This window comes from Haemorhous mexicanus, chromosome 6, assembly GCF_027477595.1.
Source record: "Haemorhous mexicanus isolate bHaeMex1 chromosome 6, bHaeMex1.pri, whole genome shotgun sequence".
Classification (NCBI taxonomy): Eukaryota; Metazoa; Chordata; class Aves; order Passeriformes; family Fringillidae; genus Haemorhous; species Haemorhous mexicanus.
Genome location: NC_082346.1, coordinates 55,768,312 through 55,782,853, shown reverse-complemented (window position 1 = coordinate 55,782,853; position 14,542 = coordinate 55,768,312). Strand labels below are relative to the sequence as shown.

General features: G+C 39.7%; 1 protein-coding gene across 6 annotated transcripts in view; it reads left to right on the top strand.

The window, feature by feature from the left end:
• The window catches only part of CDC42BPB (CDC42 binding protein kinase beta), a 91,245-nt gene extending 77,851 nt beyond the window's left edge, over nucleotides 1–13,394 (top strand). For 3 of the 6 annotated variants that reach the window (XM_059850383.1, XM_059850387.1, XM_059850385.1), the window contains 10 exons: nucleotides 1,032–1,248; nucleotides 1,636–1,698; nucleotides 3,990–4,586; nucleotides 7,523–7,620; nucleotides 7,732–7,816; nucleotides 7,966–8,083; nucleotides 8,175–8,292; nucleotides 9,383–9,491; nucleotides 9,582–9,652; nucleotides 11,662–13,394. In XM_059850383.1, coding sequence (XP_059706366.1) covers nucleotides 1,032–1,248; nucleotides 1,636–1,698; nucleotides 3,990–4,586; nucleotides 7,523–7,620; nucleotides 7,732–7,816; nucleotides 7,966–8,083; nucleotides 8,175–8,292; nucleotides 9,383–9,491; nucleotides 9,582–9,652; nucleotides 11,662–11,793 — 1,608 coding nt within the window. In that variant the 3' untranslated portion in view covers nucleotides 11,794–13,394. Of the gene's footprint in view, nucleotides 1–1,031; nucleotides 1,249–1,635; nucleotides 1,699–3,989; nucleotides 4,587–7,522; nucleotides 7,621–7,731; nucleotides 7,817–7,962; nucleotides 8,084–8,174; nucleotides 8,293–9,382; nucleotides 9,492–9,581; nucleotides 9,653–11,661 lie in introns of all 6 variants that reach the window. The other 3 variants (XM_059850382.1, XM_059850386.1, XM_059850384.1) reach the window with 1 other exon arrangement.
• Nucleotides 13,395–14,542: the final 1,148 nt, after the last annotated feature.

Here is a 14,542-nt window from a genome sequence, read left to right as displayed (position 1 = left end):
AACTTCTGTCTTTGACATCCTGTTGTCCCAAGTTTACTTTCAGATTTATTTTATCTTCAAGTTGAATGTCACTGTTTCATTCATTCCAGGAAGTGTATGTGTTGCATTACCACAACATCCATCCTTACAATGATTTTCTTGTAACAGCATGTAGGCTGAAGGTCTGATATTCCATGTTACAGCCTTCAGATTTGCACTTTTACACCTTTTGTTGCTTTTTTCCTGTTCAGCTGTTGTTACTCAGAGTCTGTGGTGAGGGCTGATCCTGGCTGTTAGCCTGTTTGTCTGTGGCTGAAAGTACAGTTCCTGTGATACCACAAACCCTTCAGTCTCCTCATGCAGTACAAAACCCCAAAATAATAAGTATTACTACATGCATTCTTCAGGCAACAGAAGTTCCTGAACAGTTTTTCTATGTAGAACACATTCTGCTTTGAGATCTATGGGATGATTTAACTGAAAATTCAGTGAAGCCATAGTGATTTTCTTTTAACACAGGGACGTGGGAGAATGCAGTTCTTCAGTCTCAAGTATTGCTTTCCTCCAGAGCTTTGAATGCAGATATGATGTGCTCTTCCCCTGGACAAATATTTGCAAAATTAGATAACAAATTCAAAATCTGCAACTGATGATAGCAATGCCTTTGGGTTTAAAAGCATCTGGTTCACAAAGCATGTGTGTCACTCTCAGTAAATGATGGGTGGGTGGGATCAGGACAAACAATGGTTCAGAGCAGGAAGGAGCCTTTTACTGCCATGTATTGATTATTGTAGCATTCCCTGCCCATATGTTGGGATTCAGAATGTTTAAGCAAGGCTGAATACTTTCAAACAAAGCCACTGTGGCTTGTGCAGTGGTTGTGTTTTGGTAGTTTTCTTGAAGCACTGTGGCTGTATTAGCTGTGTTGTGTATGCCCCTTGGGTGCATCATTCCATTGTCATGAGAAAGTGTCGTTTATTTTATCACAGTTCTGTGTGATAAAAAGGGCTTTTATTACTCTAAATAATTTCACTGTCTCTGTCTGTTTAAAGGTGACAGCTTCTCTCTTAGGTTTGCCTTCAAAGTCTTGTTCTCTACTGATCCTGACGGAAAATGAGAATGAAAAGAGAAAGTGGGTTGGAATCCTAGAAGGGTTGCAGTCTATCCTGCACAAAAACAGGCTGAGGAACCAGGTTGTGCATATTCCACAAGAAGCCTATGACAGTACACTGCCTCTTATTAAAGCAAGTTTAGCTGCTGCTATTGTAGGTATGTTTGATTTAACTTTTATCAGTGTATGAAGGTGGTTAGAACTTTTAGATGGGCTTTTATAATGAGAGCACTGACATCTTGAAATAAATTCCTCAGCTGAATTCCTTGATAGGAATTTAAAAATGGGCGAAAAATGCTAATCTTGCATTGATATTCAGGTTTCTTCATCCACTTGGAGTAAATAATACTGTTGAGTTGTTCAGCAGGTTGTTTTAGCAACATGGTACTTAGCATGCTTTTGACAGACTGTGTGAACTCAAGCAAAATTGATTTGCTGGTGAAAATCTGTTTGTGCAGAAATTTTTTCAGCTGTTCAAAACAAACAGCCTGTTTTAAAGATAAGACCAAGCTTAGCTGAATTAATGGCCTTTTTTTCCCCCTTAGATCGAGATAGAATAGCAATTGGCTCAGAAGAAGGACTGTATGTGATAGAGGTGACCCGTGATGGTAAGTCAGACCATAATGCATGCAGTAATTACATACAAAATAATGAGCTCCATAACTTTTAGTGCTGCTGTAATATAGGTTGCACAAGAGCCTTTCATGTATAGTCAGTATTAAGCACTCAGTTAATTGATGAGAAGGAGAAGTGAATGTGAGGTATAAGCCCTAATTTGGTCATTATCGTTACATTCAGGTGACTGGCTGAAATGAAAGGGATGAGTTACTGGCCATATCCTGACACATTCTCACCTTAGCTGTGTTCCCACAGCAGGTATCAAAATGCTTCAGCACACAGAGCATGTACAGCACACACAAAATTTGTGGACTTCCCTTTAAAGCCTCCATGTCTTACCTGTTTCTTCCAGTAATTTGACAACCATTCACATTCTCTTGAAGACCAGTGGTGTCAAGAGCAAATGTGTCTTGGGGTGCTAGTCTTGTCAGTGATTTTCTCAGTTCCTTTTTCTGTGTAACTTAGTTTGTAGCTATTTGAGAGTTGGATTTTACTCATGCCAAAGCTTACATTTCAATGTAAAATAAAGCAGTGAATACAGGTTTTTAAAGACTTACTTGACTTCCAAAATTAAATTATATCAGGGATCAGGTTTTGGGTCAAAAGAAAATTCTTCTTGTTTAGAATAAGACATTGCCCAATTCCAGGAGAAACTGCTTTATACATGGAGACAGCAGATATTTGGAATTATTTTTAGCAGTAATGAATGCCATTCCTTTGAGTAAACTTCCAGTGGTCACCACTCTTTAAGTAGTTAGATGTAAACATAACTTGAGATGCAAATAATTCCAGGAATTCCAGTACAGCTTCTTGCATAAAAGAAAGTTGTAAATTTAATTTGAAAGGTCATTTCCTAAAGGAACAATTATCTGCATCGCCATGTTATATGCAAATGTGAAAATTAATTATCAGGTTTGGTTTTAAGTTAAGAGATGTTTAGCAGCAGTTTTCTATGGCCAGTTCTGTGTGTTAATAGCATTTTTGTAAATCATAATCTGTTTTTCATTTTATGGCAGTTGTAATTTTTAGTGTTAATTAACTGCCAGCTGTTTATAGCAAAGGTCTTTAGTTAGAATATTGCTTAATTCTTGACAAATAAGCTGGAGTTGGAGCTAGGAAGGAAACTATTTCTCTGTGGCAAAGCCATTTATTTCCTAGAGCATTTCTTCAGACATTTCATCTGTTTATTCAGGTGAGGGTACACCACAACTGCACTTTGTGATTTAAACAGCCAAAGTCTTATTGCCAACTTTAAAGAGTTTGGTAACTTTGGCTACATTACTCAGCTGTTACTGAAAAAAGGCAAAGAATTTCCAATGAAGAGTTAGTTTGTTTGTTTGTTTGTTTGTTTGTTTGTTTGTTTGTTTGTTTTAACTACAATTCACAAATATTTTTATAGCATTCGGCTAGCAGAAAAATTAAAGCTACAATTTAATTTCATTGGTTTATGCTTATTGAGTTTCCTAGTTTAGAATTGCTCTTCTTTTGTACCTCATTAAATACTCACTGCATTCTTGAAAGTTCTTGTATAGCCAAGATCCCCAAAGAGCACACATTGTACCTAACCCACTTAGCTTCCTCTAACCCTGCTTTAAAAAAATGCATCAAACAGCAAAACTCCCCATGGGTAGCCTGACTAGTCCTTGTTCTGAAAGGGTTTTCCTGGTGCCTGTCATGAGCCTCTCTTCCTGCAGCCTAAGCCCTTTCCTTCTTATCCTTTCCCCATCACAAAGAGCTTTTTTTCCTCTTTCCGTATGTGTGTTTCACACCCCGTTACTGTACTGCTTTTGTACCTGGCTGAGAGATCTGCCAACAGTACAGCATTTTGTCTCCTCACTTATCAGGATTAAATACTTTATATTTCTTGTCTTTGTATTCTGCTAATTTGGTCTTCCTCCAAAATTTACTGAAGATGCTGATGGTTCCCTGGAGGTGGGACCCACTTCTGAAGATGCAGCATCTTTCACTGTACAGATGGTACAGATACAATTATATAAAGAAATGTCTTTGTTTATCCTACATGGTTAAGCAGCATTTTCCCACAAAGTGTTGTTGAGATTTTTTTTATGAATAGAGAGGGTTACAGGAATGTAATGCTTTGTTTCATTGTTTGCTCTGAGAATTAATAACAGAGAATCAAACATGTGTAATAAGTGCTCTTCCTCACCTGGAACATGTCTGGCTTTAGATTAATTTTCAGGCATCACTATGTAGCACTGCAGTGTTTCTGGGCCTGGTGATTTTCCTGTTTAACTTATGGCAGCTCTTGTTTCCTTTGCAGTGATAGTCCGAGCTGCTGACTGCAAGAAGGTGTATCAGATAGAGCTTGCTCCCAAAGAAAAAATCATCATCCTCATCTGTGGTCGGAACCATCACGTCCACCTTTACCCCTGGGCCTCTCTGGATGGGTCAGAAGGGAACTTTGACATTAAGCTTGCAGAAACTAAAGGCTGCCAATTGATTACAACTGGAACACTAAAGAAGAGCTCTTCTACTTGTTTGTTTGTGGCTGTCAAACGACAGGTTTTTTGCTATGAAATTCACAGAACTAAACCTTTCCACAAGAAATTCAGTGAAATTCAGGCTCCAGGAATTGTACAGTGGATGACAGTGTTCAAGGACAAGCTCTGTGTTGGCTACCAGTCTGGGTTCTCTCTGTTGACCATCCAGGGAGATGGACAGTCTATAAACCTGGTAAATCCTAATGACCCCTCGCTTATCTTCCTCTCCCAGCAGTCTTTTGATGCCCTTTGTGCTGTGGAGCTCAGTAATGAGGAATACCTGCTTTGCTTCAGCCATATGGGAGTTTACGTCGATTCGCAAGGTCGAAGGTCACGCATGCAGGAACTAATGTGGCCTGCAACTCCTGTTGCCTGTAGTATGTATATGTTTTTCTGTTGCCATATCCCTGTTGCTGCTTTACTTGTCAAAAAAACACTCAGCATTGTATTCAATTTTGCTTCAGTTTGTCTTTGGGTATCAAATTTAAGTTTTGGTGAGTTAACAGACACATGGGTCTTCCTGGTGGTAGTTTTGGACTTGGAGATCCTGGATGCTGCAAGAAATGCTCTATTTTATTACAGGACACAGAAGAATAAATAGTGGAATGCAAAATAATTTTTAGAGAAAGTAGTCCTGGATGCAGGACAGTGCAATACCTGTCTATGAAATTCTATAAAGATTTTTGTTCACCTAGAGAGCATAAATGTCCAGTTGCCTGTAGGGTGTCTTCTGTGTACTGTACTCAAATTACAGTAGAAAGTTGAAGAAGAAATGTAACTGCGAGTCTGAAGGTTCATAAAGATAATAAGAGATAAAAATTTTCTCCTTTTGGTTTTAATTTTAGGGAGACAATATCCAAAAATAGTATAGGTGGAGAGTAATATTTGAACCACTCTGCTTGTTTCAGGAGCATTGGTTATCAGCTTGGTAGAACAGAGGCACATGCAGAGCATTTTTCAACATTCAGTAGTCAAAGGCAGGTGATGATAAATCTGGTATTTCTATTTGAAGCTCAAATAGCAATTAAATTTTTTTGAATGATTGAAGGCAATAAATAGCTTTTTGTTTAAGAAGTACAGCAAGGAATTAGGTGGATGTTGGTTTGATCAGGCCAGGCCCTAATAGGAATGTGTTTAATTGTATTTGATTTGAACTGAAATTGTTTGCTTACTTTACTCTGACCTAGTTCTGTACAGAAATCTGAAGCAAAGTCCCAAGAAAACAATGTAGTGGCAAATTTACTTTAAAACACTATTAGCTAAAACTAATGTTTCCTTTCCCTGAATCAGCTTTACAGTTTTTTGCATTTCAGCAAACTAGACTTGCTAGTTAATGGTTTTGTCTGTTATTATTAGAAGTGTTCTTACTGTAAACTATTTTACAACATTCTTGTATGTGCAATCCTGAGTGGTACTGGCTTAGGGCTGTTTTTGTAGAAAGAGCAACATTTTCTGCTGCCAAAGGAAACTGAATTACTTCCCTTTCCATTAGATTTGTCCTCACTCCTCAGTCCTAGTATCTGTCACTAGTGATGGTGGGTTTTTTTAACTACCCCATTAGGAGGTTGTAAAATTACAGAATGGTTTGGGTTGGAAGGGATCTTAAAGATCACCTAGTTCTAACTCCACTGCCATGGGCAGGGACACCTTCTATTAAACCAATTTCCTCAAAGCTCCTTCCAACCTGACCTTGAACACTAGCATGGATGGAGCAGCTTCTTCCACACCTTCCATGAGCAACTTGTTCCAGTACCTCACCACCCTCAAAATAAAGAATTTCTCCCTAGTATCTAGTCTAAATCCGTTCTGAGTTTAAAGCCATTTCTCCTGTCATATCACTCCTTGCCCTTGTAAAAAGTCCCTCTCCAGCTTCCTTGTAGCCTCTTTAGGTACTGGGAGGTGCTGTGAGGTCCCCCCTGTCTTCTCTTTTCCAGGCTGAGAACAGCCCCAGTTCTCTGAGCCAGTCTTCATAGGAGAGACCAACAAAGTGGGAGTGATTGTGCTGTGGTAAACACCATGTTGTAGAGAGGTTTGGGGCTAAAACAGAGAATTTGTGTCTGGGGCATTCAGTGCCCTGACCCCAGGAGGGGGCAGGGTGAGCTCTAGCCCAGCTCTGTTGCTCCAGCTGGCCCATCAGGGTTACCCCTGCACCAGCCTGGTGCTGGTGTCCTGTGCTGAGCCTGCGTGGGTGTCCTTGGCACCCGTGCAGCCTGGTGCAAAGCCTTGGAGCCAGCTGGTCTGGAGGCTGGAGCCTGGGCCAGCCCAGTGCAGCTCTCTGGGAACCACTTCAGACCTGGTCAAGCTATCAGCTGTGACTGGCACGTGCCAGCCTTGGCTGCAGATGGTCCTTCTGCCTGATGCTCGCTTCTCCCTCTTGATTTGAACATTCATGCCAGCTAAGACCACATGTAATAGATGCTTGACCATAAATCACTTTTGTGTTACATTTTTATGATAGCTGTCCAAGGCATTGTTTTAATGAATTTAAAAATAGCACCACACCTGTACTTCAGTTCTTGTAAGAAGATTCTGTGATGTGTTTAGTGTCCTACTGGGTTATTTTCATTTTGTTTATTGAAGCATCTTCTCTCTAATAAATCCCTCAAGTTACTAGTAACTGCTTTTTACATCAGGAGACAGTCTTTACATGAGCAGAAGCATGTTGATACAAAGCTCTAGAGATCTCTGCTTTTCGTTTGACCTAAAATAAACTTGTCTGCTGATGCCTTTTATGCTTTGAAAAAAAAAAAGTTGAAAAGAGAAAATGAGTTACGGGCTTTAAGCATTGTGACATTTTTCTGTCGACTTGATGAAAGTAACCCATACATGAATATCTAAAGCTAGAAAATTGTAAGCAAAAGAGGAAGGAAATTGAGAGCAGATCTGCATCATGAGTTCATGACCCAGCTCACAGATGGTGGCTTTCTCATTCAGCAGATGTATAGTTAATTTGCTGCTTCTGAAGTGAAGTAATCCATAGCAAAGCTAGCTGCTCAGTTCCTACCACCTAGCAAATTTGTATGCATGTGAAAACTTCAGATGCCATTTTGCAATTTCATGAAATGGCAATGTGAAGTTTTAAAAAAATACTGAAAGGGTCAAATTTAAATTTTTCCATAATGGTGGTAATTGTCATTAGCAAATCTATTCTCATAAAAAGAATCTGTTTGAAACTGGGGCTTTGAAAATGTGGTTTAAAATGGATCTTGCACATAGTGGAAAACTTGTAACTGTGTAAATCTGCTCAAATGTCTATCAGTTCTGCACTACTGAAATGACATTAGGGTTTTCTGTTTGTTTTCAATCAATGCAGGTTGCAATTCTTCATATGTAACAGTGTATAGCGAGTATGGTGTTGATGTGTTTGATGTTAACAGTATGGAATGGGTCCAGACTATTGGCCTGCGAAGGGTAAGTAATTTTCTTTGAATATTGAACTTAATTGGGTTACTTTCAAATGAGGTGTTCCTTCTGAGTGTATGCTAGACTTGAGGTAATTCTCTATCTCCTTCCTCAAAACAGATCAGACCATTAAACATGGATGGCACACTGAACCTCCTTAACTGTGAGCCACCAAGGTTAATATATTTCAAGAACAAGTTTTCAGGTGAGTCCTGAACAAGGGGAGAAATGGGGAACTCATTCTAACTGGTTAGTTTTTACCATGTTACCTTTGCACTAGATGAAATTTGTGTTGAATATGTCTAGGTCAGCCGGTACCTTTGTAAGTGAAATTGCTTTGTGCTGTTACAGCAGGAGCTGGCCTCAGTGTACCAGAAACCTCTGACAATAGCAAGAAGCAAATGCTCCGGACCAGGAGCAAAAGAAGATTCGTATTCAAGGTTCCCGAGGAAGAGCGGTTACAGCAAAGGAGGTTTGTAAATTTGTAAAAAGTAACTGAATATGCATGATGACATGCAGAGACTGGGAATGCTAATAGTATAAATCACTCTTGTTTTTTTTAGGGAAATGCTTAGAGACCCTGAGCTAAGGTCAAAGATGATTTCTAACCCAACGAATTTCAACCACGTGGCTCACATGGGACCAGGAGATGGAATGCAGGTCCTCATGGACCTCCCACTGGTAAAATACATTTATAAGGGAGGGATACATATGTGCATTTGTTCTTGCTCACAAAAGCTGTGAAGATGAGCTGGATGGGCTCAAGTATTATCCCTGTACCGAATTCTTCTTTAAATCCTTTTGAGAAAGGTGAACCTTCCTGCTGTGCAATGCTTCTAAATCCTGTGCAAGGAAATATTGTTAGCTGACTTATGAATGAGACACTGAAAGACAGATATCACTGCCAGGAGCTTGTTAGTAGTTTTGTATATAATCACTCTCTCCTCCTTCCTTTTTATTGTTTGTCTTAAAATGACAGAATGAGTTTCCTTTCCCCTCATCCTCTCAACATTCTGCTCTTGGTATCACCCCCAACAGGCTTTGAGCACATCTATCACATGAGTCCTATCTCTGCTGAAATCTCTCTCCAGAGTGACCATTCCTCACTGCAAGGCTCCCTTCTGCTTTTTTCCTCTTCCTGTCCCTGCTTCCCTAGCAAGGGTAGGAGTAGCTACAAACTGTTAGGAACTGGAATATGGTATGCTTGTGGCACTTCAACAATTCTAGAGCAATAACAAGGGGAAAAAAACTAATGCTGGAGGTAACTAAAATGCATGTGATTTGCAGTGCTTTATAGCATTAATTTTATTTTGTATTTAACTAATACAGCATTTTATGAGCTGTTTTAGTGTTAAATATACAAAAGGAAGATGTGAAGGTGCACTTCTATATTCTGTGTGTGCCCTCCATCTTAGAGCTGTTAGTCAGGCTTTCTCTTGTCTTTCTCAGATAGCCCAGATGTGGGTCAGGCATTTGTCATTTCAGCAGGAGGAGGAAGGAAAGCAGAGATGTTAGTACAGTCCCTGCCCCTTCATAGAGGGTTTGCTGGCTGACAGGTTCCAGTGGCTGCTATGGGGCTTAGTTCTTTCTCTGTCTTTCTCAGGGTTTGTGTCTGTTACTGAAAATATGTGGATGTGGTCAAGTAAGTTCAGTTTTTCTACCAACACTGGGTTGTAATAGCTTCAAAAGCACAGTAAAGTTTTCATGAGTAACAACTTCTTCTTGGATAGCTTTTGTTGCTGGCTAACAAGGTGTTTCATTTACACTGTAGAGTGTCCTACCTCCTGCCCAGGATGAAAAATCCTGTCCGTCTTCAGCTAACCTGTCACGGCAGCAGCAGCAGCAGAGAAACAAAACCTACATCTCATGGCCCTCGTCAAGTAAGGCTGGGACAAGCTGCTCACTTCTGAGCTGTAATCTGTGATGTCAACAGGAGCTGTAAATTGTCTTTTGTCCTTTCCTCTCTGCAGGTGGCAGTGATGTGGGAGCAGCCATGCCTTCCCGAAGTATGTCTGACCCTGACCAGGAGTTTGACAAAGAGGTAAAACAGCTTCTGTACATGGACACCAACAATATCCTGTTGATAGACATTGTTCTCTTTTTCCAGTAAATTACATTCCCAAAGAAATACTTCCTAGAGATGTTTATGGAGATGTTTTCTTTCCACAAGTGTTTTTCCCAGCAGAAGTTAGATATGCTAGCACAAAGGCAAAGCTGTGAAAAGATCTTCTTCTGGTGATATTTTAAGAAGTGTAATGTCTTCGATTAAGCTTTATAGGCAACGGAAATTTGACTAATTGATGAAATGTCCTCAAAGCTCCTAAAAATGTTCTCTGGGATATTAGCATAGAATAGCAAAGTAATATGACTAGTTAAGTAATTTTCTGTGCTGCCTTAAGGAAGACTTTTTGTCATGTAACTTGAGAAAGAATCAAATTTATAATACATAAAACTGTTTTTAGCAAGAATAAGAGTATGTGCCAGTAGTCACCAAACTTAAAATGTCTTGGCTCTACAAAACTGATGTTCCTGAATCTAAATACAGAAGATACATGACTTTGTATCTGTGATTTATCATGTTTTCTTCTAAGCTTTGCTAAAGCACTGTCTGTGCAAGGAAGGTGTTAGGAATTATTCCTGGGTAGCAAAGTCCCTGATGAAGATATTTTTTAGTGCTTTTTAGTACCCAGCTACAGGCCCATATAATGCTTTGAATTTTGAAGCATATTTTTGTGAAGCCAGACTTCTGCTGGATGCCTTAGCACACACAAAGTCCACAGTTCTGATCACACCTGTGGTCTGACTTCTTTTTTAACCTTCAGTTAGCCATTAAAAGCACATGAAAGTGGGGATCTCTAAACACAGGTATTTTTGAAACAGTCTTGGTTTTCGAAGGTGGTTATGATGGACTGTGTTAGTTATTCTGCTCACCCTTCCCAGACTCCATTATATTCCCTGCTCTGTTGGTAATTGTTGTTTGTAGGCATGACTAATGATAGATTCGAAAGGGAATTTTTACAATGTTTTCGCTTTTTGGTAGCTCTTACAATTTCTTATGACTTCTTAAATTAAAAAAATAGTAGTTTGAAACGGGAAAGAGGCTCTAATAACACCTTTTGGCTTTATACTGTTTCCCCCATGGCTTTTGACTTTATGAACCGGATCATGTTAAGATAATCTTGTTATAGATTATCTTATTTGTGTTCAAGCCATGCAAAATCTTCTGAACAGCATTCTTGAAGGATGTTACCTTTCAATCTATTTGCTAAGTATATATTTCTCTTTCTTGAAAATAACTTGCTGCAGTGGTAACAGGTTTTTTTTTGTGCATTATTTCATTAGCTGTGAATCTGTGCAGTGCTCAGAATTGTAACACACCAAAATAGTGGGAAACTTGCCAGCCATCCTGTTGATGTGAGACCAGCCTGTGAAGGCAAATATCCAACGACTAATCTCATACTGGGGAAATAACTGTGGAGAGTCTTTATTAGATATTGACGTAGCACGTACCCACTAAGTGTATTCTGTTTCCACATCTCCAGCCAGATTCTTGGCAGCCTTCACTCATTTGTCAGGCACTTCACAGGCTTTTTGCTGTTTTGTAAACAGTTCATAATTCTTGTTTCCTTCCTCCTCACCAAACGGAAGATGATTTGACCATAGTTTTGATATGTTTACATGGGCAGATAAAGCTACTCCTGGGCTATAAAAATTGCCTAAAAATTTCAGGCTGGTAAATTCTGAACAGTGTACAGAGAGATGTCTTCCATCAGGAAAGCTTTGCAATGGCTAAAGAATAGGAGCCAGAGATGTAGCAATTTCCACATACTTTACCATAATTCCTGTTGTGTCAGAGGTCACCTTTGGGACTGCACTAGAGCCTGTTGATGGTAATGGAAGTAATTGCTTGAATGTTTAACCATGGAATTAATCTAGTACACACTGCTTCGTAGGTGTTGCTCACCCTCATTTTTGAGTGCCTTTGAAAGCTTTTGAGTGTAAAGACTTCACTTCAAGTAAACAAAATTCTTTAATGTTTCTCATTAACAGCCTGATTCAGACTCCACCAAACACTCTACTCCATCAAACAGCTCAAATCCAAGTGGTCCCCCAAGTCCCAACTCTCCTCATAGGAATCAGCTTACGCTGGATGGACTGGACCAGTCGACCTGTGACGCGTAACGCCACCGCTCGCGCCGCCGCCGCTCCTGTCACCCACTGCTCCACGGCGTTCAACAGCAGGGCAAAGCCTCTCAGATGCTAGTGCCAAGACTGACACAGACTCTCTAGTGTTGTACAAGAATAATTATATATCCAGATTGTAGATACAAACTATGGAAATGAAGAAAATTCTTTACTAATAGCGATTGAGCTTTTTATGCAGAATTGTTCACTGCTTGGTTACGGTTGATTCCTTTCTGCACAGCTGTGACAGTTTTATTGCATAGGAGCATTTAAGGCCACCGGTAAATAGTCTTATTCTTATGGTGAAAGAGAAATAGAGTTACTGATAATGTTGCTACAATATCAGGAATATTATTTTTCTATAGAATGATGTAATGTCTGATTAGCAGGAAATCCTTTTAGACAGAATTTGGACCTCTAAATAGGAAATGTGAGCAGGGCTAGTTACATCCTCAGATGAATACACTTTTCCCTTTTTCCTGTAACTGTTTTTTTCCTAAATCTTAAGGAGAATGGTAGGAAGCTGTAGGTCGTTTCCAACATCAGTAGAGTCACCAGAAAGTCAAAGAAAAGCTGGTTATAGTCTTGTGGCCTTTTAATTCATTTAGCCATTACATATACAGCTGCATAACTGTCTTTCTATCTTTCTACCAACTTTTTAGTCTTGTACATAGGACTACTGACAGTTATCTCTTTACCCATTCCCTGCTTTTAGTCCTCATCAGTCATTAGTCAGGGCTTTTAAAATACTGCTGTGAAAAAGATTTTACTCCTAGTTCCTGCCTTTCTCCTCCTGAGAAGTTGTTTCTCCTGGGTTTTTGGTGTAAGGACACACTATGCTGTTTAGCTGGCAAGCCTTCTTGTGGACGCATTGCCCTCGGAGTCTGCTTGACCCAGGGACTGTATCGCACTAAAACACCAGTCTGTTCATTGGTTACCAAAGTGGAACGTGAAGGATGTGTAACTGGGGGTGCTGCTTTTCTCATTAATTGTATCCTCACCTGCATGAAGACCCCATGATTATTAATCAAGTATTGATCATGTAGAAAAATGCACAACACACTCCTGTATATTTTGCGATGGCCCACGTGCGGTGATGTTTTGCGTGTATATTTAATCTCATGCTTCCATGTATTATACATTTAGTACTCAAAGATTTGTGACCATGTTTCATTAAAAGCTTGTAATTAATTCAGTGGCTGGCATATCCAGTTTGTCATTGTCACACTAGTGTGCCTTCTGTGCCAATTTTATGACAGTTGGATGTCACTTATTTAAAATTCAGTTTAAATGGGCTAATGATATACCAATGGCTAATGTTCTTTTCTGAAACACTGTATAGGACGTGCACTTATCTTTAGTTTAAACTGAGTGTTCTAGTCAACATTTAATCCTGTTACGTTAAGTGTTCGACAGTACTTGCTCTTTTTCTCAGATTCTTGATAAAGGGGCTCAGTTAGAGCTGGACACTACTGCTTTGGGGGTTTTCTGGTTTTTACTTTTTTAATGTAAGTCTAAGTCTTTGTAATTATTGAATTGTGAGAACATTTTTGAACAATTTACATGTCAATAAAGCAGAAGAGGGAGGTTTTAAAGTTTATAGTCGTCTGTCTTGACATCTGAAAAAAATCTACCACTGACACTTGCTTCAGTCTCATGGTAAATTCACTTTGTTCACATGGACATTTGACATAAACTGAAGGTGTTTTGGAGCTCCCAAAGCACTACAAGAAAGGTGCATTGTGCTGAAGGTGAGTGAGTGTTCAGGAGCCATGGAAGTCCTTTTGGTGGAATACAGTGCTGAAATTTTGCGCCCTCGGTTTTGTTTCAGTGTTGTCATGTTGTTGATTTACTGGCCCTATTAATTCTTTTTTAATTATTTATATGACTCGTTACTTACAGCTGAAGCATGGCAAGGAGGCTGCAGGGTCTATTCATGCATCTTAAGTACCATAAAACAATAAATATATTTCATTTGTCAAAGCACTACTCCCAAGGAAAGGCTTTGGAACATTTCAAGGATTGGTGTGTGAATGGTGCAGCCCCTCATACAGGGGTTTTTTTAAAGCTCTCCTCATGCTCTGGTATTTGAGCACCATAGAGTCCACTGTAGCTAGACAGTGCCAACATCTCCTCTAGGGTGTCCTAAGTAAGCATCCCTCATTCCTTATGGAGTGCCAAGTGTTCCTGAATTGCTTCTTTATTTGTCTTACCCTTCACAGAAAAGGCCAAGCTGGGTGTTTTGGACCCTGCTGTTCTTGCCTGACCAAACCTACATGGGCAGGCTGCGATGGGTTGGCTTGGAAAAGTGCACCCACACTCTGCCCTGGGATGGGGTGATAGCTGACAGGAGATCTGAGGGCTGTGTGCTGGAAGCCTTCTCACAAGTATTCATGCTAATCAGCCTTTGACTTTTAAAAAGCATTTCTCCTGCTCTTGAGCTGATTTTTCTCTGCACGGTGAGGGCTTGGGATGACAACAAAGTCTTTAATTATGGGGGTATTAAATCATAGCACTCGGCAGTGCCAGGGCTTGGTTATAATTTAAGCAGGAGAACGTTTCTAGAAAAATTAATTGCTCATATGAATACATTATTCTTTTTTTTTTTCCTGCTTAAGTCTGGCCAGGCAGAATTCCTTCCCAAGTCCTCCACCACAGCCCTTTGCAGATCATCTCTTCCCTTATGGATTTTAATTCTAGTTACCTAAAGAGTCCTCTTGAGCCCTCAGGAAAATTTTCATAAATG